This window comes from Furipterus horrens, unplaced genomic scaffold (genome assembly GCF_987537825.1).
Source record: "Furipterus horrens unplaced genomic scaffold, mFurHor1.1.pri manual_scaffold_3, whole genome shotgun sequence".
NCBI classification, from domain to species: Eukaryota; Metazoa; Chordata; class Mammalia; order Chiroptera; family Furipteridae; genus Furipterus; species Furipterus horrens.
In genome coordinates this window covers 30,406,373-30,429,372 of record NW_028327173.1, presented here as the reverse complement: position 1 = coordinate 30,429,372, position 23,000 = coordinate 30,406,373, and the positions used below count along the sequence as shown (strand labels likewise).

Here is a 23,000-nt window from a genome sequence, read left to right as displayed (position 1 = left end):
AGCAAACCTCCACAGTGCCCAGGGGAAGTGGAGTTCAGGAGGCAGGGACTAGCCCAGGATGACAGTCTAAGCAGCATCTCTTCCCTTGCTTGTGTCCCTAACAGCCCTTAACCTCTAAGCACCTAGGAATCCACTCAGCCCTGGACTATTCTCAAAAACACAGGTAAGAAGGGGTTAGGGGGTAAAAACCCATATTACTGAGTAAGAAACTGGGTGGTACTCAAAGATGGTGAGTAAAAGCCACCCAGTTCAAGTGTGGGTCTTCGACTGGCAGATTGATGGCTGGCAGGCCTGTGCCCCCAGGACGCCAGGAGGAGACGACAGCTAAAGACCCCGGGTTGAAACTGTCATTGGTGCGGGCTCCAGGCCACCTGCCCAGCATTGATGAGGCCCGACCAGCAGGCCTGGGCCCAGCCTCCCGCCGTGGCTCCATGCTGGGTCTGGCCTCATCCTTTTCCCGCCGCAACTCACTGGCTGGACCAGGCGTGGGTCCTGGGGGTCAGCGACTATCCTTGGGCCCAGTGCCCCTCTTAGGCTCACGGGTCAGCTTCTCAGGGTTGCCCCTGGCACATCCCCGGCAGATGGCACCCTCGTATCGCACTGAGCCAGCGCCGGGGCAGCGCTGGGAGGCCACGCGGGCACAATGTGCCCTGGAGGAAGCGCTGGCCGTGGGGCTGCAGGACACTTGCTACTCTGGCACCAAGGCGGGACTGCTAGCTCGGGAGCTGTGTGAGCTGGTGCACATTCGCCTGAGAGAGCTTAGCCCACCGCGCTACAAGCTGGTGTGCAGCGTGGTGCTGGGCCAGCACACCGGCCAGGGTGTGCACGTGGTCAGCCGCGCGCTCTGGGACGCAGCGCACGATGGCCTGGCCTCCGCCACCTTCACCAACGCCTCGCTCTTTGCGGTGGCCACAGTCCACGGGATCTACTACGAGTGAGGAGGCGTCCAAGTTCTGCAAAAATGGTTTATTATCCCAGAAGGCCCTCCCTAGGGCGTATATCCCAATAAATAAATGTCTGTCAATAAATAAAAGTGGTCCATAAATAATGCCCCCTAGCTGGGGGCTAAGGCTCAGGCTTTTCTTGGAGAAGGGGTAGGAGGCAGCTATGACAGGCAGCCTCCAACCCCAGTAAAGCTGGTCCCTGATTCCCTGGGGGATTAGGCCCAGAGCCCCCAGTGAGGCACCAAAGGGACAGGGAGGGCCACAGAGGCAAGGGCCAGAGCCTCCCAGGCACAGACCTCAGGCCTGAGAGCTTGGTCATGGCCTGCTCTGCAGGCTGGGTCCTAGGCTGAGCAGCGGTCCCGGAGCAGGTGCAGAGTATAGCAGAGCCGCTGCCGCAGGTCAGGGGAGCAGCCCAGCTGGCGAAGGTGGGAAGCGAGGTAAGTACAAGCACTACGATTGCGGGCAACGAAAGTCACAAGGAGGGGCTCCCAGCCACTGAGGATCAGCTTGGTGTGGTCTCCGTAGAAGTTCACCTGTGCACAGGAGGGTGGCATTGATCAGAGCCTCAGCCCCAGGTCCAGTTTCCTCCCCACCATCCTGGGCCTCCCAGACCTTCCTTCAGCTCCAGGAGGAGCTCTTACCTGGACTGTTCCATCGCTAAACAGCATGAGTAGGGCCTGATCGGTCTTGACCCACTGCAGTAAAAGTGGGGGGACAGGTACCTCCACTTCTTCCACACTGGGCAGATCTCCACCCTAGGAGCAAGGGCAAGTCACTTGTCTGACAGGAGCCAGGGCCTTCTCCATTGATATCTCCCTTAGAGGTTCAGCCTTTAGCTTTGAGCCCCTCCACAAGGGGACTAGGTAGGGACCAGGATGTGTTTGTCCTCAATGTGCCCCGCCCCCAGTCCACACACCTTCATGAGGCGCTGCTCCATGTAGGAGGCGAAATACCGCAAGACACCCAACTGAGGCTTCAGGGCCCGAGGTACAGCACCCACAGAGAAGGAGAAGTGCTTTGTGCTAGTGGGGTTGTAATGCACAGTCCTGGAGGAGAGGAGACAGAGATCACAGGGGCCCCTGCACGGACGCCCCTCCCCTGAGGGACCCCAGATTCCCAAGCCCAGGAGAGGAGCACACACCAAGATGCATCCCTGTTAGGTAGAATGGCCTGGATACAAGGCACCCCAGAATAGTACTTACTTCCTGTTGGCTGACAGGGCCATGTGTGTGCCATTGTTGAAGAGCACAGCCACGCGGCGGCTGGACAGCTGATACCCAAAGCCAAACTTGTTTGAGTAGTCAACCCACTTGCTGACCCACACCAGCGGCTCTGGCTGGGCCAGGGGAGCCGGGTTCTGTTCCGCTGTCATGGGAGAAGAAGGAGTAAGGACCCGTTCCTGGCCTCCCAGCCACAAAATTCCCATTCACAGGTACCAGACCCTGACCTTACCTGGAGGCATGAAGGCCAGGCAGTTTCTCAGAGCACAGAGGGCAGACTCCACCACGGCGGCCACAGTCAGACCTTCTTCAAACCCTAAAGGGAACGGGGTACCCCGAATTAGGCATTAATCCCCTAGGTGCCAGGTCACGTCCTTCTGCCACTCCTTCCCTCTGGTCCCTGGTCTCAGCCCCAGCAACGTCTAGCACCTCTCATATTCCTGGCTGCTCACCATCTCCACTACTCGCCAGGGTCCCACGGGGTGAGCTGTCTTCAGGTGCTGTCTCTACCAGGCTGAGGGGGGCCGGACCAGAAGCTGCTGGAGCCTGGGGGGTTGGGTAGGGCAAGGGAGTGAGGTAGGCCCCGAAATCCAAACCCCTGAGAATGCGTGGCCCAGCCCTGCCTGGCACTCCGTGCACCCCAGGTCAGCCCTGCCTGGCTAATGAGACAGCCAATTAGGCTACCACGAGGCTGGAGGCTTCACCAGACTCTTTTTATCTCGAGCTTCCCGCAGCTGCTAGGGAGGGGGTGAGTCAGGGGAGCACTGCTCACGTGAGCCCCTCACCTCGGGCCTGGCATCCTGAGGGCCAATGGACGTCCGAGTGAGGCCATTCACCAAACAGGAAACCTCGTCCCGCTCCTCAGGTTGCTTCTTACCTGGATGGAGGCAGATATAACCCTCAGTATCCTGCTTCCCACAAGGACAGCACAGATTGGCACACCGCGCGCCTGTGTAACACACGCCCTCCCCAGGGGCTCACACGCACTCACACTCACACCCCCATAAGGTTATATGTATGTAACAAGCCCCTCTGTGCTCTGTACCCTCAAAACCACTGGTATCCCAGACTCACTTTTGTTCTTTTTCCTGCCAAAGAGGCTCTTGGTAACTTTGACAAACAGAATCCTAGCTGGGTTAAGGGGGTACCAGGTCTGGGACTGTCACGCAGCTGTTGACAGGGAGGCGGTCAGGGGTGTAGCCCTGAGGAATGGAGTCATGTGAGCAGAAAAGGGAGGTCCAGGTGGTCCTCCACCTGCCCCCATTCAATCCCCTGGGAATATGCAAACTAGACTTAGGTGTCTGGTGAGCCACAGACCTTGGTAAAGAAGTCATGGCGCAGGATCTGGTCAATTGAGGGGCGGTCCTGGGGCGAGGCTCGAAGGATGGCTGCCAGGAGCTGCCGGGCGGGCAGTGAGAGGCTGGCAGGGAGTGTGTAGTGAACTTGTTTGATGCAGCGGTATGTCTCCTTCAGGTCGACTGTCTCAAAGGGGGGGCTCCCACACAGCAGCGTGTACCTGTGGGGCGGGGATAAGGGATCAGGAGTAAAGTGGAAAGTATGACCCACCCATGCACCCATCTGTGTGCAGATGGCCTGGGACTCACATGACACAGCCCAGGGACCACACATCTGCTTCTGGGCCATGGCCCTGCCTCTGCAGCACTTCTGGAGCCACATAGTTAGGGGTGCCACAGATGGTCCTGAAAAGAGGCAGCGAGGAGAAGGGAAGGCTCAGACCCAGCCCTGCTAGCCCCCGCCCCATCCCTGCCCCCACTGTGAGTCCAGACAAAGCAGCTGCCTGTCACCAAAGGCCAGAGAACTCCTGCTTGTCCTGGGACAATGGATGCTGGGGATGGCAGCTGAGTCCCCGCCCACCTGCCTGGCCCAGCTGCTCAGCTGCTCAGTAGGACAGGGAGAGGGCCTGGCCCCCAACCCAACCCCCTCCTCCAGGGTCAACAGAGGGTCTACCACTGATCCCTTCCTTTACTCCTGTCTGCCAGACCCATATACAGGCTGTCACTTCCTATTGTCTGTGCCACATACACATACCAGCTGTCACATCCCCCATAAACACTCATCTGCCACACATGCTATCTGTGTCACTCACACCCAGTCATGGCCACAGCAGGGTCTTCTCACACACACATAAGGTGTCATGTCCTGCCATTCCCACACTCTCAGTCTGTCTTACACACACAATGCTTATGTCAGCTACACCTCCAAGAATCCTTATACCCCCATCTGTCTCAAGAACAGGACCCTCAGACTCTTCACCAGTCCCAGAAACCCAGGCTGCCACCTCCACCTCCCCACATAAACACTCCATCATCTCTTCCTCATCTCTCATACATACACACACATCAGGTCATCATCAAGCTTCCCACATACTTACTGTACGTCATCTGTGTCATACACAGACTGTAGCCAGCCACCCCCACCCCCTGGCCTTAACACTCACTTCTTCCTATGCTCTGGGGGCTCCAACCGGGTTGCCAGCCCAAAATCCCCCATCTTCAGTTCCATGTTCTCAGTGATAAAAAAATTTCCTGGACAGAAGCAGGGTCAGAGAGATGTGTCAGACTCCTTTCTCTCTGCCTCCCCACCTCCACTCCACCCCCACCCCCACCTGCAGGCCCAGAAGTCTCACCCAGCTTGAGGTCTCGGTGCAAGATCCCTCGCTGGTGCAAGTACTTGAGTCCCGAAAGGATCTGCCGCAGGTAGTAGCGCACCTCTGGCTCCAACAGCGTGTGCCGGGCCTTCCAGATGTGGGCCAGAGACTACAGAGAGCCACTGCCTCAGTTCCTTGTCCACCCTCCCGGGCCCTCCCTCCATCTGTGCTCTCTTAAGAAGAGACAGAACCTCCAGCTTTGGACCTTAAGGCCCCTTTACCCCTCACGCCACATCACCATCCCTCACCTTTCGGCTGCAGAGCTCCAAGAAAATGTATATGTTGTCAGCATCCTCAAAGTGGTGCGAAAAACGTACGATGTGGCGGTGCTGCAGGCCGCGGTGCAGCTCAATCTCATTTAGGATCTGCAATAGGGGTTCAGAGTTGTCATCCCTCAAGGGCTCCCACGCTACAGTACCCAACCCACCCCTTGCCTGCTGGGCCTGGGCCCGGCCCGGGCCCACCTTCTCGCGCTGATGCGGCTTGGTGATGCGGCTCTGCGAGATGACTTTGACCGCGTAGGCATTGCCGGTCTCTGTGTCAGTGGCTTCGTAGCAACGGGCAAAGCCCCCCTATGAGGAGGGGCATCATCAGGCATCGTGCTCCAGGGGAGGCTGGATCTGGCCCGCAGAGGTCCCAAGCGCCCCCATCGCGCCCGGTGCGGGTAAAGAAGATGGCAAGGGCCCCACTTCACCCTCGCTAGCACCACCCCGGCTCACCTTGCCCAACAGGCGGCCTTTAAAGTAGGTGCGGCCGCTGCCTGGGTCCGTGATGAGGCGCCCGGGGTCCGGTGCCGGCGGGCCGGCCAGCGTCTCCAGTTCAAGTCCGGGCATGGCACTAGGAGGTGGCCCGGGCCCGGCGTGGGGCGCGGGCGGAGCGGCCGCACGCTGGACGGGGCGCGGGGACAGGCTGCCAGCCCCGGGCTCCATGCGGACTGTGCGTCGCAGCGCGGGCCGGACTGTTCTCGGTTCCGCCCGCCCGGGGCGGCGCGTGGCGTTTCCCGGATTTGCTACACTGGGCTCGCGCCCGAGGGAGCCGGCGTTTTTATCAATGAACGCTTGCCCCCTCCCCCGCGTCTAGTCACTGAGAGCCCGCCCTCTTCCTGGCGGCGAGTCACCGGGAAGCCACATCCCTCCCCATGCCTTATGTCATCAGGAAACTCCTCCTCCCACCCAACCCACCTCGAGGGCCAGCCTTCTGCTCACGCCTTAAAAACGCCGCCATACTGCTAGTCACCCTGCCGACGCAGGGGCCAGCCGTTCCTCTGTCCCCATCCACCCGCCCTGGTAACTGGGGGACCATTTCTTTCCCAGTCCTTTGGGGTTTATGCTGAAGTCTGAGTGGGTTCTGGGCATCTGGGGGGTCTTCCCAGCAACTAGGTGGACCAGCATTCCAGCCGGGGGGGGGGAGGGGGAAGGCAGGGGCAGCGCTGGCTTTCACCGGACACGTCACCAACACACCCCTTTTAAGTGCGTTTAAGTCCCTGGCCGGAACCTCCAGGCCCAGCCCAATGCTGCCCCCTTCAGGGCCCGGGAGAAATAGCACACTCCCGCATCCAACCCGGCTTGCGCGAGGCGGGGCCCGGAGCCGCCCTACTGTTTCGGGGTCAAAGAGAGCCTGGCACTCAAGGTTTTTACCATGCGCCAGACCACATCTTTCGCTACCCACTTTCACACCCGAGGGGGCAAGTCGAGGGTTCTGGCGGGGTCCCCTGTTCCTTTTTCCTGAAAACATTCACTGCCCTGATCAACAGCCAGAAGTCCAGAAAGTGAAGAATGGGAATTGGATTTTCTCAAACCTAGCAATGGACAATTGGGCAGGTGGTCCGGGTTCCATCTGGACCTCTACAACCCTGGTCCATGCCCACCCTTCACCCTTTCCAGGGCCAGAGACAGAGAGAAGTGGGGTCTTAACCCCTCTGGAGTGCACTGAGCTGGATGGTGAAGAAACAGTGAAAAGGGGCTGGACCAGAGTATGGTGATGCAGAGTAAAGATGACATAGGGGCATCTCAGACAGCCTTGTGTATCCAGCTTAAAAACCAGGCCCTGGAACGGTCTGGCTCAGGGATAGGCTGATCAGGCTGTCTTTTCCTCTCTGAAGGACTGCCTGGTTATGGGATGCAACAGTGGACCAGTAAGTAGAAACCAAAGGGATTTGACTTTCAGTGGTAACAGCTGAGCTAAATGCCTGCAGTGCTCCAGGCTCTGTCTGGGCATCATTTTTTTGAATACCCCCAGTTGCCCTCTGAGGAAGTTGTTACTGATCCTGTTTTGCAGAAGAAGAAACTGAGATTCAGAGAGATTAGGTAACTTGTGTGAGGTTACAGAGAGCTAGAATTTAAACCCAGGTGTGTCTGATCCGCAAGCTGGGGCTCTCTTTAAGAAACACTTGTGGGTGGGAACCAGCTCACAGTGTGGGGCAAGGAGCTCTCCAAACAAGTCAGAAGTGGGACCACCACTCCTGGGTTTCTGTGGGTGACCTTGAACTGGGTGAACAACTGAGCTGGGGCCTCAGGTATTATTCCCTCTGTTTGAAAATGAAGAATTGAAGCCCAGAAGTGGAAATGCCTCTGAAGATCCTGGGCACCCCTAAGAGTCAGAATGCTAGACACAGCTGAAGGGGTCTGTATCCCTAGGCCTGAGTCCCAGATCTGTGGCCCAGTCAGCCCTGTGGAATGCGAATGGGGAAGCGTTGGTCCAGTCCCCCAACCCCCGGAGCATGGACTAGAAGCCTGGCAGTGTGGCTGTTGACAGGACCCTGGTCCAGGGTGTGAGCCCTTGTTTAGGCCCAGATTGGGGGGGGATGGGGGCTAGCCCAGTTCTTCCTCAACCCAGGCTGCTGCCCATAGCATATAGACAGGTGTAGGGTGGGGATGAGAGTGTTCTAGGCCTGAAGAGATGAGCTATCAGCTTGGAGAGCAAGACCTCAAGGCATAGTGGTGGGTCTGGGCTAGAGCTGAATCTCCTGTCTTCAGCAGTTCAAGATCTGGTTATTCCTAGCCCTGCAAGTAGAAGAGGAGCCTGGGAAAGCCTCATGGATGAGAGGGCCTAGATCTCAGCTCTCCACTCTGTCCTGGCATGACCCCCACACCACTGAGTTCTGGAGGGAATGGGGCTGTGCTTTGTCTGCTCTGAAGCTTCCTCCCAACTTATCTACTGACACACAGGGTGAAGGCTGGGGTGTGCATGACCAGAGTTAAAGGGAGGTTGCCTGGCAAACTAAGCTTGGTGATGAGAAGGCAAGCCAAAAAGAACGTTTGAGGCCCTGGCCGGGTAGCTTAGTTGGTTAGATCACTGTTCTGATATGCCAAGGTTGCGGATTTGATCTGGTATGTGGGTCAGGTACATACAAGAATCAACCAATGAATGCATAAATAAGTGGAACAATAAATCAATGTTTCTCTATCTCTCACTTTAAAAAAAGAAAATTAAAATGAAGAAAAGGCTTGCTGGGAAAGAGGGAGAGCTCTGGGGGCATCTCTTGTGACCTCTTATCCCAGGCCTCCAGCGCCATGATGGTTTCGTACACCCTCAAAGTGACAGAGGCCTGCTTCAGAGGCTTCTCTTGGCTGCTTCTCCTTTGGACAGGAATAATCCACAAACTCCTCTACAGGGAGTTTCTACTCTTCATTGTCCTGTATGCTCTGCTCAGCATCACCTACCAGTGCAAGGGTGCAGTCTCAGGGCTGGTCTGTGGGGGACTAGGCTCCCCACCTCCCTCTAATCCAGGCCCACACCTGACCTTCCCCAGGCAGCATGTGTATGCTCAGGTAGCCTGATATTGCAACTGCTCTGCGGACCTCATCCCGTTATCCTTTCTCCTGGTAAGGCTCCCTCTACTTCTTCCTAGTATCTTCCTTACTGTCTTCCCTGACCTTTGGGTTGATAGCTCTTGAGGGTCAGAATTACCCCTGTAGCACAACCTGGACCAGCATGGCAGCCTGCTGTATCACATTCTTGTCTGTTATGCCAACGGGGCATCAGTGCTCATGCCATGCTCTGTCAGCACCCAGGTGCTCAAGTGCTTCTCCACTATGGAGCATGTGGTGGATGCAGGTGCCTCACGTGCCTCCTGGGAGGAGGGGGAAAGCCTGACCCCCATGGGAGCTCCAGGGTCCCAGGGTCCCAGCTTTTAGAGGCAGTCTGTCCCCTACCCACTTTATCATTGCAGGTTTCATGTCTCAGGAAGAGAGGAAAAAGTTTGAGAGCCTGAAATCTGACTTCAGCAAGTACTGGGTCCCCTGCATCTGGTCCATCAACCTGGCAGCCCAGGCCTACAGGGACAGGTGAATTAATGATGACATTGCTCTCTGCCTGCTCCTGGAAGTGGGTCAGCCTCGGAGCAGGCTCATCTGCCCTCCTCCCCCTAGCCTTGCAAACTGGAATAACAATTTTAGTACGTAACACTTCTATGGTACCAGCTAAGTACTGCACATTGTTGGAAGCACTACTATATTAACACATTTAACCCTCACAGTCCTTGAAGTACTATTATTACCATTGTCCTTTCACAGATGAGGAAACTGAGGCGCGGAGTGGAAAAGAGATTTGTCCAAATCACACAAATAATTAGGGAAGCTGGAATTCATACTCAAACATTCTGGCTTCACATTCTCTGCTTACGATTACTTTGCTAAACTGTTTTCCATCACAGGCACCCAGCCTGATGACACCTCTGAGAACAGATTGAGCCTCCACACCTGGCCAGGCCTAGCTTGTACCAGGCTCCGCTGTTCTTTCCCATTTTTCATTCCTCACCTTGCCTGACTTCCTCTTCTGGATCTTCTACCAGGAGCTGAACACGTATTGAGCCAAGTGCAGCATGCTGTCTTACTGTGACTAGATCAGCATCCCTCCTATCTACCCCCAAGTAACTGCCTCTCACCCCCCCAGTCCCAGTGCCTACTGCATGTACTGCACTGTGTGTGAGAGACACAGTACCTGCTCTCATACCTGCCCTGGGGAAGTTCAGTCTAGTAAGACACTGAATAGCCAAGGGCTCATCCTCAAATCCTCCCTAGACACCCATGAGGATGACCCATTCTCTATGGTGCTGCCAAACCTTGCTACATGTTTTCATTTCTTGTGGGACCTCCCACCCCTCCACAGGCCCTTAGGGACAGGGATAGCATTTCTCCCTGTCCCATTCAGCCAGGCTTCCCCTTCTCCCTGGTTGGCAGCCAGTTTGTGGAGCCAGAGGCAGGGGCTGCCAAACCTCAGAAGCCTCGAGCCTGGCCAGGAGCCAGGGCCAGTGCTTGGGGACCTGGACATGTATGTGCCTCTCACCACTCTGCTGCAGTTCTTCTATGCTTTCTGGCTCACGGTGGGTACTTCAGGTAGCTATGCCAGCCTGCTCTGTAGAGACATGGACCCAGGGCCCACACCAACTTTGAGGGCAGAGAATAGGAAAGAACTGTCTTACAACCTGCAGGTAGCTGAGCAGATCATCAACCCCTTTGGCAGTGAGGAGGATGATGACTTTGAAACCAATCAGCTCATTGACTGCAACTTAGAGGTGAGCAGGAATCTGGGGGCAGAGCCCCAGTGTGGAGGACAGGAGGATCTTTGTGACTTGCTGCCTACCCCAGGTGTCCCTGCTATCTGTGGTAGACATATACCAGCACCTGCTTCCCCCTGAGGACCTGTACTGGGAATGTAAGAGTGACGAGGAGCCCCAAAATTTGGGGAATGGGACGCAGTGGAGCACAGCCATTTTCCTGAGAGATATCTGGATTCTTAACATGTAAATAGCTATGGCCATTCCACACGCCAAAGAGATGGAAGGGGCTTTGACTGTAGAATAGTGACGAAAAGCTTACTGGGCCTGCGCAAAATTCTACAAGTGCCCACAACTGGTCACCATAACCACTACGATACAGGCTGTGGTCAGGAATTTAAAAATAAGGTGGCAGCCATTAAGAAGAAGAAAGTCACGCAGGTTGAAAGAGAGCAGAAGCACCTCACCAACCAGCCTTGAGGTCGGGTGGGTAAGAAGGTGCCACATGGTTCTGCGTTAAGAGCTGAAAACACCATGACACACAAAACCCCCCCATCAGGCTCGGACGATTGGGAGCTGCCGGTAAAGCTGAACTGTGTCTGAGAAATACAAAGCCACAGACCTCTGTTTTCCTAGAGAAACAGTACCTTTGACTTTTCTGTTCAGAAACAAGCTTGGCTTAGCAGGGGGAGGCAGAACTTTGTTAGTGGGTGTTTTTTTAAGGAAGTAAGACTTAACGGCAGAAATCTGTCATTAATCTAAATCTGTATAACCTCGAAATAAACAATTCCTTTCCTTTTCACCAAACTCTTGTACTGGGAGTGATCCTTTTAGACGGCGAGCAATCAAGCCCCTCATAGCCGAACAGCCCGTGGCTCTGTTTCAGGAAGAAGGCCCGGGCACACTGCCCATGGTGGCCCGTCGGTGCGGCCTTCCTTCCTGGGCTCCACTTTCAACCGGTGGTGAGTGGCTTCTGCTGGAGAAGGCAGGACTGGAACCCACACCCGGTCCCCAAGTCCCCGCCTACGTTCTGGGGCGCCAATGACTCGGTCCCTCCTGCCCCCCTCCTCTGCAGGAATAGTGCACCCGGCCCGCAGGCGCGGATGCCCTTTTTGTCGGGTCCTCCCGTGGGAAGCATGAGCGGGGACCCGGAGCAGAGCCTGCAGGTGGGTGCGCCCGCTGGCTTGGCCCTGCCGGTGGCCACCGCGCAGACCTCGCGGCTCAGCCGTGTCCTGGCCCGCCGTCAGCCTCCAGAACTTCGGCAGCGCACGAGGACCTTCCCGGCCCTCTCATCTGCTGCGCTCCCGGGCCCAGGAGGGCGGCGACCCCAAGGGCTGCATCGAGGCGGCGGGTTCTGGGGACCAGGTCCCGGAGCCCTGAGCAGAGGCGGCGGGGCAGGACCGCCCGGCCTAACTCCCCCAGGCCCGACCCCACTCCACCTGCCTGCGCTCCTCACTGGCCACTCTCCTGATGCGCCATCCTCCCCTCCGGCACTATGAGAGCGTCACGTCCGAGCGGGACCATTATGGGACCGGGCCTTGAAAGAGGAAGATGGCGGGAAGGGCCTGGGCCAAGGCTGGGCCTGTGTCCACTTTGGCGGGAGAAGGTAGGGCGGTTTGGGGAAGTGAACCTGGAAGGAAACATGGGACGAGGTAGAGAGGACTGCATCCCCCGTGCGGCTCATTTCCTCGGCAGTGGGGGGCTAGGCCAGTATCAGACCTAAGGGAGCATGAGCATTCCTGAAGCGCTTAGGTTCTAGGGACCACCCAACGTTTCCGATTCGTTAGCTCTGGAATGGAGTCCAAGGATCACAATTTGAACCATACATAAGATGTTTAGAATATACCTTATTCTTTTAACCTTACTCTGGAGAGGGATCGTGTGTTTTGGGCAGTTCTGCTTTATCTGTAATGTTCAATTTTTTGTTTACAATAAGAATATATTTATTACTTGTGCAGTTACAATTGTTTAGAATTGAATTGGCATGCTATGTGGTGATAAAGATAAGGGCTTGGGGATCGGCCCTGGAGGCTGATTAAACTCTGATGTGAAGGCCCTCACCCATTCACCACCCAGGCTAGACTTTCTACACCCATCAACCAAACGGGGGGTTTGGGGAGGGGAGATGGATAATTATAATGGGTGAGAGCTGCAGTCCATCTCCATGGTGGGAATGCAGTGCTGGTTAGCACCTGGTTTATGGTAAGAGAACCTTATGGAACACAGTCCCAGAGCACTAGATTGGAGTCATTGCTAAACTGAACTCCTCTAAGGTTCCTGTCTTCTAAGCTCAGCCTCCACTAAAGAAATTGGTGAATGTCAAAAATGAACATAAGACCAAAGGATGACAAATGCCAGAACGCAGAAGGCAGGAGTTTTAGGTAGAGGTTGAGGGTAGCTTCTGGCATTTGTCTACTGACTCGATTATAATACTGGTTTTGCTTTCCTGCTGGGTGATCATGGGATATTGAACATTTCAAATCCTTTCAAGTAGCCAAATCTATAATGTGGACAATAGCACCTCTCTATGGCCATTCACTGAGAAGGTGTCTGAGCTTTTTTTGCTGGGCTTACAGGGGGAGGTAGCTTTGCTCTAGGGCAAGAATGGTCATCTGCGAAGGCAGTGGAGACTCCTTAGAGAAGCTATTGGTCCTATTGACAGTTTATAGAGGTAGAAGTGAAGGAGGGGGAGGGAATAAAGATCAATGCCTTTAAGAACTCTAATTAGAAAAGGAAAAGTAGTGTTTACAGCTCTTCTTGAATTTGTCCAGTAGGTCTTCTGGTCTTTACTGCAAAGTCCTCCCCCTCCCTGCCCCAAAATAAGGCAAAATGTTGTGTTACTTTGCTATGCCTGACAGAGCTCTCAATAAACATCAACTATTAAGGTTGTACGTGAAGACCCTCACTGGGGAAGAAGGCAGGGGCCTGGTCTCCCCAAAGCCAAAAGTAAGGTTTTACATGGTTGGGTTGATTTATTTTTTCTTAAAATCCTCACCCAAGGATGTTTAGATTTTAGAGAAACACCAATTTGCCACAACCCTTAGGTGCATGGGATGATGCTCCAACTGAGCCACACACCCAGCTAGAGCTGTTTTTGTCCTCAAAAAGGCAGGTTCATCTTCTCGTTCCCCTTTCCCAATTAACTACATAAATCTGCAATTTAGCCAAGATGATGAACCAAGTGGGTTTTGCACTTATTTGGCTATAAAGATGTACTTGCACTTTCCATCAACTTTAACTTGGATCAAGTTCTTCAACTCATTAATTTAGCATACATTGAGTGGCATATTGCTACGCACCTTTCCAGATACTGAAGACACAGCAGGAAACAAATATCCCTGTTCCCCTGGAGATATATTCTACGACAGGAGGGCAAAAAAAGACAAGCAAACAAAATTTATCCCAGTATAAGGAAAAAAACAAAACAAAACAGGCAAAGGACAGTTTGGAGGGGATTACAACTTAGAATTCTGTTATCAGAGAACTCACTAGGGTGACAATGTAGCCAAGCTGAAGAAATCACTGGTAATCTAACATACTTTTTAGTGAGGGGGAAGGGATTAGGGCTCAAGAGGAAATTATAACTTGCTTTCAACACCACTGAAATTTGAAAAAACGTTCAAGATTTCTAGATCACCCATGGATGCAGGTTAAAAACTCTGAATTTAAAAAAAAACAAGGTCCAAAAGGTACAGGAGATATAAAAGCAGGCTTTATTTTTTTAATTTTATTTATTTTTAGAGAGGGAGAAAAAGGAGAGCTACATGGATTGGTTGCCTTTTATACGCCCCACTATGCAACTCAGGCAGGTGCCCAGACCTGGAATCAAACTGGTGACCTTTCGGATTTGCAGGACAATACCCAACCCAATGAGCAACACCAGTCATGGCTGAAAGAGCTAACTGTAGATGCAATGTTGCTTCAGTCCATTCAACACCCCAACATTGTTGGGAGCCCCAATGCTCTCTGCTTGGCTTACATTCCACATCCCTGTCCCCACTTTGGGGTTAGAAATGTTGCCCCTAGTGTATTAAGGCACAGCCTACCAATAGGCCTGGCTGTCAGAGAGAAGGAATTAGGATACTCCATAGCATGCTGATCAAGTATTCAGGCAACACGGATAACCAGAGAACACATTTATTAAACGAGCTTGTTTGTTTTGAAGCACGAGCTTTCAAGAAAGGAGGGAAGAGGATTTATTTGCCTTTCCTGGCCTTAATTTTCCTTAGATAGAACTCCAGCTCCTTGCCCTCTAGCACATAGCCGTCTGCTCGGCCACACTGGCCTGGTCTTGAAGCGATGCATGCTGCAAGAGAGTATGTGGTCCTTAGCAAAATAATCATTTGGCCCTACCATACCTATGTGCCCTTAAGAAAAACCCTCATTGGTTCAGGTATTCTAGGGGCAGGCATGAAACCTGTGTCTCCTCAGATATACTTTATCATCACTTAAAATCAGTAGCAGAACTGGACAAAGTTTTCATCACCGAGACAGCCCCCTTTACCTGGGCACTGACTTCTCAAAATATTGCTCCTGAAACTCAGAGGCAGATGCTTATTATTTCCTTTTTTAGCAACACACTAATGGGTTGACCAAATGTTGATTTGTATTTGTATACTGTTATCATTAACTGGTCCTGGTGAACCCTCTAGACCATAGGGCTGATAGTCAGAAGAACTAAGGTAAGGGTAAAATGTAGAAAGCCCACCACATCTTGTGACCCTGCCCCCCATCCCAGTCCAACAGCCATCTCACCAAGAAGCTTGCCCTGCTGGAACTGCTCCTCTAGAAGAGTGCTGATTTTGGCATTCTTTTTCCTTTCATCATATTTCTTCTGAATTTTCTTTGATCGTTTTTTGTTTAAAATCTCTTCCTCTTCAGGAGTCTGAATAAAGGAGACAGATGGGTTAGATGAGGGTCCCCAAATCCTAGCTCAGGAAGGAATGTCACCACAGCCTTGAACCCCGCACATCCCAACTCCAGCTGCCTTCCTCAGCACTAAAGGCTTTCATCTCTCTCCCTTCAGTAGCAGAACTGGACAGAATTTTCATCACAAGAAGGCTGCAGAATCAGGTTGGCCTCCCCCCACCCCTACAGGAATGTTGGCTCCCCAAGCACGTACCAGCTTGGCCCCTTTCTTGCGGCCCAGGGGCAGTGCATAGTGAGACTCGTACCACTGCCGGTACGGTGTGCTGTCAATGAGCACAATACAGTTCTTTACTAGGGTCTTGGTGCGGACCAGTTCGTTGTTGGATGCATTGTAGACAACATCAATAATCCTTGTTTTCCGTGTACAACCTGCTCACAGGAGAAATTCAGAATCAAGCCCTGTAAAACAGGGGCCAACTGGCCTTGCCCTCCCATCCCTGCCTGAACAGGGTCTACTCTAAGCCTTTACCCAGCAATAGGATATGAGCTCATCCTCCACAAGCCCATCTTTCCAGGGGTGGCTGACAACCACACATACATGGTCTGTAGATTCAGCCTCCTCTCCGGTTATAACCTCAGGGTCTTTTGAGAAGAAACTTCAGTTTCCAGGTGGAGGCCATGGACCTTCCTGCTAAAAGCACTTACTGAAGCTTAGAAAAGTTAGGTGCTGAGTTCCCAACCACTCCCCGCCCCCCGGGGGGTGGGTGGCTCACTCACACTCTGAGCCCCAGGAGAAGTTGCCCACGTCCAGCCTCAAGGCTCGGTACTTCTTGTTGCCTCCCCGCACACGAACTGTGTGTATGCGGCGGGGGCCAATCTAGAAGACACAAGGAGGCAGAAACTATGTTAGAAAAGAGAATAAGACAAGAGAAAAGGGAACCTGGTGTGGAAGGTGGAAGGAGGAAACAAGTCAGTGTAACTATGACAAGTCCTAGCACTGGCAAGTGGCACATAGGTGACCAAGACGGCCACACCACGCCTAAGGATATTTTTTTCATCACTCTAGTTGCCTCCAAGGGAAAAAAAACAAGAAAAAAAAAAACACTTGATTTCAAACACTGTAAATCAAGTGCCCACATAACAAAAGCACCCGGTTTCTGAGTCTAACTTGCGGAGCCCGCTCCCTCCAGGCGCCCTTCAACCCCAATACACAGCAGTCTCCGGGCAGTCTCTCTAGTGTTTAAACAACAGGAAAGGCAGAGGCCGCTCACTCCCGGAACATGCCGGAGCCCTACCAAGATTCAACAGCCACACGCGGAGACCAGTGGCGGAGGGACCTCCGGAAGGTGCGGCACCCGCACGCACCTTAGTGTTGGCAGCAGGGCGTCCCAGCTCATATTTTCGCTTTTTGTGGTAGGGCTTCCTCTTGCCCCCGGTCTTGCGGCGCTTGTGCCAGTTGTCCCGAGAGATGCCTGTATGTGGGAACGGGCGGAGGACTGAGCCACTGGGACGCGGGGCGGCCCTAGCCAGGTCCACACCCCGGCGCAGGACGGGCAGCACGCTCAGTTCTCCAAGGTTGGTTTCCCCACTGAGCACTCGGGAGTTTGCAGCAGTACTAAAATGTCATCATACTCGTGCTGCCCGGCCCGCACCCTCCAACGCGGCAGCCATGTTGGTGCCGCTGGCCTCCCCGGCTGGAGCTCTCCTATGGGCTCCGGCGCCAGCCTCGGCAGCCCAAACCCGAGCATCACCATCCTCATGGCTGTTCGTTGCTGAGGCTGGGGGCGCTGAGTCTGCTAACTTGGCTGCGAGGCAGGATGGCGCGAGATTGAGCTCGCTCCTCTACCCTGGCCCCAACACACAGCGGAACTCACCCATGGCTTGGCGCCGGCTGGAAAGAGAGAACGCAAAGAGTCACGGTCCCGTTTGTAAAACGCAGTCCCGCCCTACACGTTGAAAGTGCTTGAGTTACGGCGTTTTTCTGCGACCGCGCCGTAGAAACGCCTGCAGTGACGAGTTCCTGCGACCGCGCGAGGGCTCTCCAGCCTGAAAGAGTGTGCTGAGCTCTGAAATTCGAGAAGGTCGGGGTTGGAGTCTCGCGGCAAGTGCTGTGCAAGCTTTGCTGGAGGGTGAATGTTCTCTCTAGAACACAGCTGAGAGGGACTAGCCTGGGTTTGTTTACCTTTTGAAAAGACTCGTTTTAGAAGCTTTTGCAGTGATCCAGGATGAGATATAAGTGCAGATGCGTTGGGCGAGGGTGAAAGGCAGTAGAGATGGAAGAGCTTGGTGAGAGTGGATGTAGGAGTTTAGGGAGCGGGAGGTGTGTCAGGGATTTCCAATAACTCACTTGATCAATTGGATGAAATGGGGCCGCTTTTACTAATTTACTACCCAAGCCCAAAACTTTCTTAGCACGAACTTTCTTTGTCCTGTCAGTTTCCCACAAATTTATTGTTTGTTAAAAAAGAAACGTTGAAAGATGCCTCATTTGCTCATTTATTGAAGCCTCATTTTATTTATCTGAACATCATATTGTGATTCTTGCCCTGGCTGGTTTAGCTCAGTGGATTGAGCGTCGGCCTGCGAGCTAAGTGTCGCTGGTTCGATCTTCCAGTCAGGGTACATCAGAGAAGGAAAACTCTGACTCCAAAAAACCTCCGCTGCCTTGCGGCATACCTCTTCAGGGGAAAGGCTAAGGAAGTAAACCCCGACAGAAAATCCGGAGCCGGAGTCCCTAAGGCGGTTTGACGTTGTAGTCAACACCGGCAACTCCTGCGGCGCACCTGAAGCCAAGCTGTATCGACTCCGTCTTTCCCTTGGACCCTTCAGCTGCGAAGAGAGGGGGGGTCTGCTGTATGGGCAACAGCAGACCCTCCATATTACCCTGCCCAGGCTCTGTAGCTTCAGCGTCATCACAAGATGTCGATTCAACACGAGAGGAGACAGATACCATGTCACTCCCGAGTCGGACTGCACAGCCATTCTCGGCGGTGCAGATAGACTCTTGAGAAGCTACACCATCGTCTCTCGAGTCGGACGGCTGCCGACGACGACGACGGCTCCAATAAAACTTTATGGATACTGGGATCTGTCATGAAATATGCTTTTGAATATTTTTTCAAACACTTAAACATAAAAACCACCCAGTTCTTGCACCTGGTCAGTGCACAGTGGTGTGCCAACCTCTAGCATAAAGAAATGCAAGGAGAAAAATAATTAAAAATAAAAGAAATACAAGAAGAGGGCCTACGTCCAACGCTTGAGGAATGGCAATATTTAAGGCCAGATGGAAAAAAGAAGCTTGCAAAGCTAGGAGTGATTAGGGTGACAGCACAGGGTGAGAGTCATGTCATGCATGGTCTCATGCTATTGTGATGTTTAGTTAAAAGGAAGACGAAGCCCTGATTGGTATGGCTCGGATGGGCATTGTTGCTGGTTTGATTCCTGGTCTGGGCACATGCCTGGGTACTCCCCAGTGAGAGCGCAAACCAGAGGCAACTGATAGGTGTTTCCTGCATCAGTGTTTTTCTCCCACCCTTCCTCTCTAAAAATAAATACATAATATACATATAAATTTTTTTAATGAAAGACTATCCCTGGCCAGTGTGGCTCAGTGGATTGAGCGCCAGCCTGCGAATCAAAGGGTTGCTGGTTTGATTCCCAGTCAGGGCACATGCCTGAGTTGTAGGCCAGGTCCCCAGCTGGGGGCACAAAAGAGGCAACGGCACATTGATGTTTCTTACCCTCTCTTTCTCCCTTCCTTCTCTCTCTAAAAACAAAAATAAAACTTTTAAAACTAAAAATAAAGAAAGACAAAAAAGTGATTATTGGATTATTGAGTGGCATTGGCAAGAGCAGCTTTTGTACAATGGAGTGAACAAAAACTTGATTAGTTTTTTCAAAAACTTGAAATGGGGAAATTAAAAAATTCAGTATATGTAGATTGTTTTTTGAGAAGTTTAAAAAGGAGGAGAGAATTAGGGTGGTGGTTGAAGAGGAACATGGAGCAGAGGGCAGTTTTCTAAAGGAATAAACTGCCTGATGAATAGGCCCTTTTACTCTTGACTCCAGATCCTATCCCATTCATTGGAAGGGATTTTCCTAACATTATCCCTTCCTTCTGTATCTTCAACCTTCCACTGGCTTTCCAGCACATATGTAATAAAATCTAAATTTCTTACCAGGGACTGGAGACAGGAATAAGGGCTGTATAATTTCATGTCATCCTGGAGAGATCCTCTCTTCTACTCCCCTCTAATACCCTAGCTGGCCACCATTCCATTTGCTTTGAGACCATTAACATTGATCATATTATTCCTTTGGCCCTTTTTTTCATTAGTCACCTTAAGAAATTATCTCCCAGATTATCCCTGTCACCCACATTCTAATCAGGACACAGGTTTCTCACCATCCATATCCTAAAATCTCACTATGTCCTGTGTCATTCATTAGGGAAAAAATCCTCTTTATCTTTAACCTCTTCTTTAAATTGAATGTTTCCTTTGCCTTCTAACTGAAACCTGATTCTCTTAGAGGACTTTTCCTTGTCAACCTTCTCAAGTGGAGGATGACTACACTCTTGTTCTCTAGATGTGAGACAGGTGTGCTCCAAGGTCTTTATTGACAATTTCATGCCATTCTTACTCTGTCTTCCCTAAAACTCACAAACTTTAAATTTTATGCTATAAAACCATAACACTACCCCTCTTTACTGAACTTATCTATAAATTCTGGTTCTTACCAACTTGTGCCTAGAGGATTTAAAATTCTGACTCACTGTCACTTTCTCTACTACTACTATCATATTTTGGGTTCCTACACATGAGCAACACAGATGTCTGAGGCAGCATTACTAGTTGGGGCTCATAAGAGACTGACCAAAGAACCCCATAAACCCCAAACCCACCTAGAAAGGATAAACAGGGCAATATGGGCATTTGAAACCCTCACACATATTCCTGGGAATCTAGAAGGCTAAATGCATACATATGCAGGGCTGAGTATATACCCAGCCAGGAAAGACCTGAAAAGCCCCTAATACTAGTGAGCTATGGCTGACCTTGAAGCTCTGCACAAGCAGAAATTAAAAGCTTTATCACATACGCAAGTGGGATTTATCCCAGATTTGCAAGGTTGGTTTAACATCTGAAAATCAGTTAATGCGTGTATCACATTGATGGAATAAAGGGGAAAAACAATCAAAACACAGAAAAAGCCTTTGACAAAATATAATACTCTCATGATAAAAATACTAAACAAATTAGAAACAGAAGTGAACTTCCTCCACCTGATAAAGGTCAGCTACAAAAACTCCACAGCTAATTAACATCATCCTTAATGATCAGCAACAAGACAAGGATGTCCATTCTCACCACTTCTATTCAAATTGTATTGGGTATTCTATTAGGCAAGAATTAAAAGGAATGGAAAGGAAGAAAAACTATCTTACAGATTACATGATCCCATATATAGAAAATGCCAAAGAATCTACAAAAAATAAATATTAGCTTTCTGCTGGACTGCTGCTGCCACCATGGACACGAGTCTTGTGCAACTTATCAAGCGAGCCAGGGTCACCTACGTGCTGGGCAGGACCGGCTCCCAGGGACAGTGCACACAGTTGCATGTGGAATTCACGGAGGACAGAGCCACTCCATCATCTGCCCTGTGAAAGGCCCCTTCTGCGAGGGCGATGTGCTTGCCCTATGGAGTCAGAGCCAGAGGCTCAGAGGCTGCACTGAGTTCATGTCTGGGTCCTGCATGTCTAGGTGGACCACGTGGCCCATGGGGATGACATTTAACTGTTAATAAAGCATTTATATTGTATGTAAAAAAATAAAATACTTATTAGAGTTAATAAATTCAGCAAAGTTGCAAGATCAACACAAAAATCAGTTGTGTTTCTATACATCAGCAATGAACAACCTGAAAAGGAACCTAAGGAAAATAATTCCTTTTGCAATAGCATCCAAAAGAATAAAATACCTAGGGAATAAATTTAACCATGGAGGTGAAAGACTTGTACACTAAAAGCTATAAACATTGTTTTCTAGGAAGTGCTCAGAGAGGTGGAAGACCATGTCTGCTAAAAAGAAAGGAAAATGTGAAGACATGGCAAAGGTGGACAAGGCCCGTTACAAATAAGAAATGAACTTATATTTCTCCTAAAGGGGAGACAAAAAAGAAGTTCAAGGATCCCAATACACCCAAGAGAGCTCCTTCGGCCTTTATCTTGTTGAGTATCACCCAAAAATCGAAGGAGAGCATCCTGGCCTATCCACTGGTGACATTGCAAAGAAGCTGGGAGAGATGGGGAAATAACACTGGGGCAGAGGACAAGCAGCCTGATGAAAAGGCGGCCGCTAAGCTGAAGGAGAAATACGAAAAGGATATCGCTGCATACCGAGCTAAAGGAAAGCCTGATGCTGCAAAAAAAGGATTCTTCAAGGCTGAAAAAAAGCAAGAAAAAGGAAGAGGAGAAAGATGAAGATGAAGAGGATGATGATGGTGAATAAGTTGGTTCTACTGCAGTTTTTTTCTGGTCTATAAAACATTTAACACCCCTGTACACAACTCATTCCTTAAAAAAAAATTTGAGATGTAAGGCTGTGTAAGATGTTTTTAAACTGTACAGTGTCTTTTTTTGTATAGTTAACACACTACCGAATGTGTCTTCAGATAGCTCTGTCCTGGTGGTATTTTCAGTAGCCACTAACCTTGTCTGGCACAGTATGGGGTTGTAAATTGGCATGAAAGTTTAAAGCAGGTTCTTGCTGGTGCACAGCACAAACTAGTTATATATGGGGATGGTAGTTTTTTCATCTCCAGTTGTCTCTGATGCAGCTTATAGGAAATAGTTGTTAACTGAATACCACTCTGTAATTGCCAAAAAAATAAAGTTGTTGCAGCTGTTTTCTCGACATTCTGAATGCTTCTAAGTAAATACAATTTTTTAATTAGGAAAAAATATAAAGCTGTTACTTAAAAAAAAAAATGCCCTGACATATTCAAGAAATAAAGGCCAGTGTGGTTGGAGAACAGTGAGTGGTAGGATGTATTTATTCATTCAAAAACACATATTGTGTGTTTACTGTATGTTCTAGACATTGTTGATACAGTATTAAATATAACAAAAATCTTTGTCCTTGTGTGCTTAAATAGCTAGCACTTACTAAATGTGAGACATTGTACTTACTGCTGTATATTAACTCAATATTCATAACAATTCTGTGCCAGTATTAGTCCCATTTCACAGATAGCACAAAGAAGTTCAACAACCTACTTAAGGTTCTGCAGTCACAGAGCTAAGATCCCACCCTGCAGTGTGGCTTCACAAGCTGGGATTTTAGCCTCCAAACTGTTCTGTCCAAATTCCACTCCCATTGGACCAATAGACAAGAGGTGACTGGGCAGGGCCTAATATGCCACGGTAGGGCATTAAGAATTTATCCTTTGTGCAAAGGGATGCTATTAAAGGGTCCCAAGCAGGGAATAACTTATAAGGATTCCTCTGGCTCGCTGGAGTTAAGAATGTGAACAGACCAGTTAGGGACTCAGATGGTATTCCCAGTGAGGTGGCGGTCAGGCTCGGGCTGGTGGCATTCTTTTATTTCATCTTTTCACTCCCATGAGGCTGGTGTTGGTGGCTACATTATACAGATGAAGGGAAAAGTTAGGTTATGTGGAAGCTTTAAAGACCTTAGAGTGAGTGCCATTTCTGTCAAACATCTGATTCAGCTGAATTTCTTTTAATTTTTTAAAAGATTTTATTTTCAGAGGGGAAGGGAGGAGGGAGAGAAGCA

At 50.9% G+C, this 23,000-nt stretch overlaps 4 protein-coding genes and 5 non-coding genes across 9 annotated transcripts; 3 read left to right on the top strand and 6 right to left on the bottom strand.

Moving 5' to 3' along the window:
• The first annotated feature begins 132 nt into the window (after window positions 1-132).
• Window positions 133-1,034, top strand: DYNLT4 (dynein light chain Tctex-type 4). The gene is made up of 2 exons (XM_090269338.1): window positions 133-163; window positions 275-1,034. Exon 2 carries the CDS (start codon window positions 279-281, stop codon window positions 936-938), a length of 660 nt encoding a protein of 219 aa, XP_090125464.1. The 5' UTR covers window positions 133-163; window positions 275-278; the 3' UTR covers window positions 939-1,034.
• Window positions 952-5,863, bottom strand: PLK3 (polo like kinase 3). Its single transcript, XM_090269339.1, is given in 16 exon segments — window positions 952-1,477; window positions 1,586-1,699; window positions 1,861-1,990; window positions 2,147-2,309; window positions 2,397-2,480; window positions 2,617-2,710; window positions 2,950-3,041; window positions 3,239-3,302; window positions 3,304-3,366; window positions 3,482-3,680; window positions 3,769-3,864; window positions 4,623-4,710; window positions 4,812-4,941; window positions 5,081-5,197; window positions 5,297-5,404; window positions 5,552-5,863. Coding segments are annotated over 16 exon segments (1,944 nt in total). The 5' UTR covers window positions 5,762-5,863; the 3' UTR covers window positions 952-1,285.
• Window positions 5,864-8,344: 2,481 nt separating this feature from the next.
• On the top strand, window positions 8,345-11,709 carry BEST4 (bestrophin 4). The gene is given in 11 exon segments (XM_090268267.1): window positions 8,345-8,504; window positions 8,562-8,888; window positions 9,004-9,158; window positions 9,625-9,724; window positions 9,988-10,054; window positions 10,056-10,155; window positions 10,264-10,347; window positions 10,421-10,493; window positions 11,216-11,291; window positions 11,465-11,563; window positions 11,565-11,709. Coding segments are annotated over 11 exon segments (1,386 nt in total).
• Window positions 11,710-13,068: 1,359 nt separating this feature from the next.
• LOC150014789 (U7 small nuclear RNA) lies at window positions 13,069-13,131 on the top strand. Its single transcript, XR_016510268.1, has one exon. It is a non-coding gene; the product is annotated as a U7 small nuclear RNA (small nuclear RNA).
• Window positions 13,132-14,041: 910 nt separating this feature from the next.
• Window positions 14,042-17,155, bottom strand: RPS8 (ribosomal protein S8). The gene is made up of 6 exons (XM_090269337.1): window positions 17,073-17,155; window positions 16,564-16,670; window positions 15,976-16,075; window positions 15,452-15,627; window positions 15,085-15,214; window positions 14,042-14,635 (listed from the first exon to the last, which is right to left on the bottom strand). The coding sequence occupies exons 1-6, from the start codon at window positions 17,074-17,076 to the stop codon at window positions 14,526-14,528; spliced, it is 627 nt and encodes a 208-aa protein (XP_090125463.1). The 5' UTR covers window positions 17,077-17,155; the 3' UTR covers window positions 14,042-14,525.
• On the bottom strand, window positions 14,752-14,820 carry LOC150014788 (small nucleolar RNA SNORD38). Its single transcript, XR_016510287.1, has one exon. It is a non-coding gene; the product is annotated as a small nucleolar RNA SNORD38 (small nucleolar RNA).
• Window positions 15,318-15,387, bottom strand: LOC150014787 (small nucleolar RNA SNORD38). Its single transcript, XR_016510288.1, has one exon. It is a non-coding gene; the product is annotated as a small nucleolar RNA SNORD38 (small nucleolar RNA).
• Window positions 16,163-16,266, bottom strand: LOC150014786 (small nucleolar RNA SNORD46). Its single transcript, XR_016510293.1, has one exon. It is a non-coding gene; the product is annotated as a small nucleolar RNA SNORD46 (small nucleolar RNA).
• Window positions 16,754-16,833, bottom strand: LOC150014785 (small nucleolar RNA SNORD55/SNORD39). Its single transcript, XR_016510284.1, has one exon. It is a non-coding gene; the product is annotated as a small nucleolar RNA SNORD55/SNORD39 (small nucleolar RNA).
• Window positions 17,156-23,000: the final 5,845 nt, after the last annotated feature.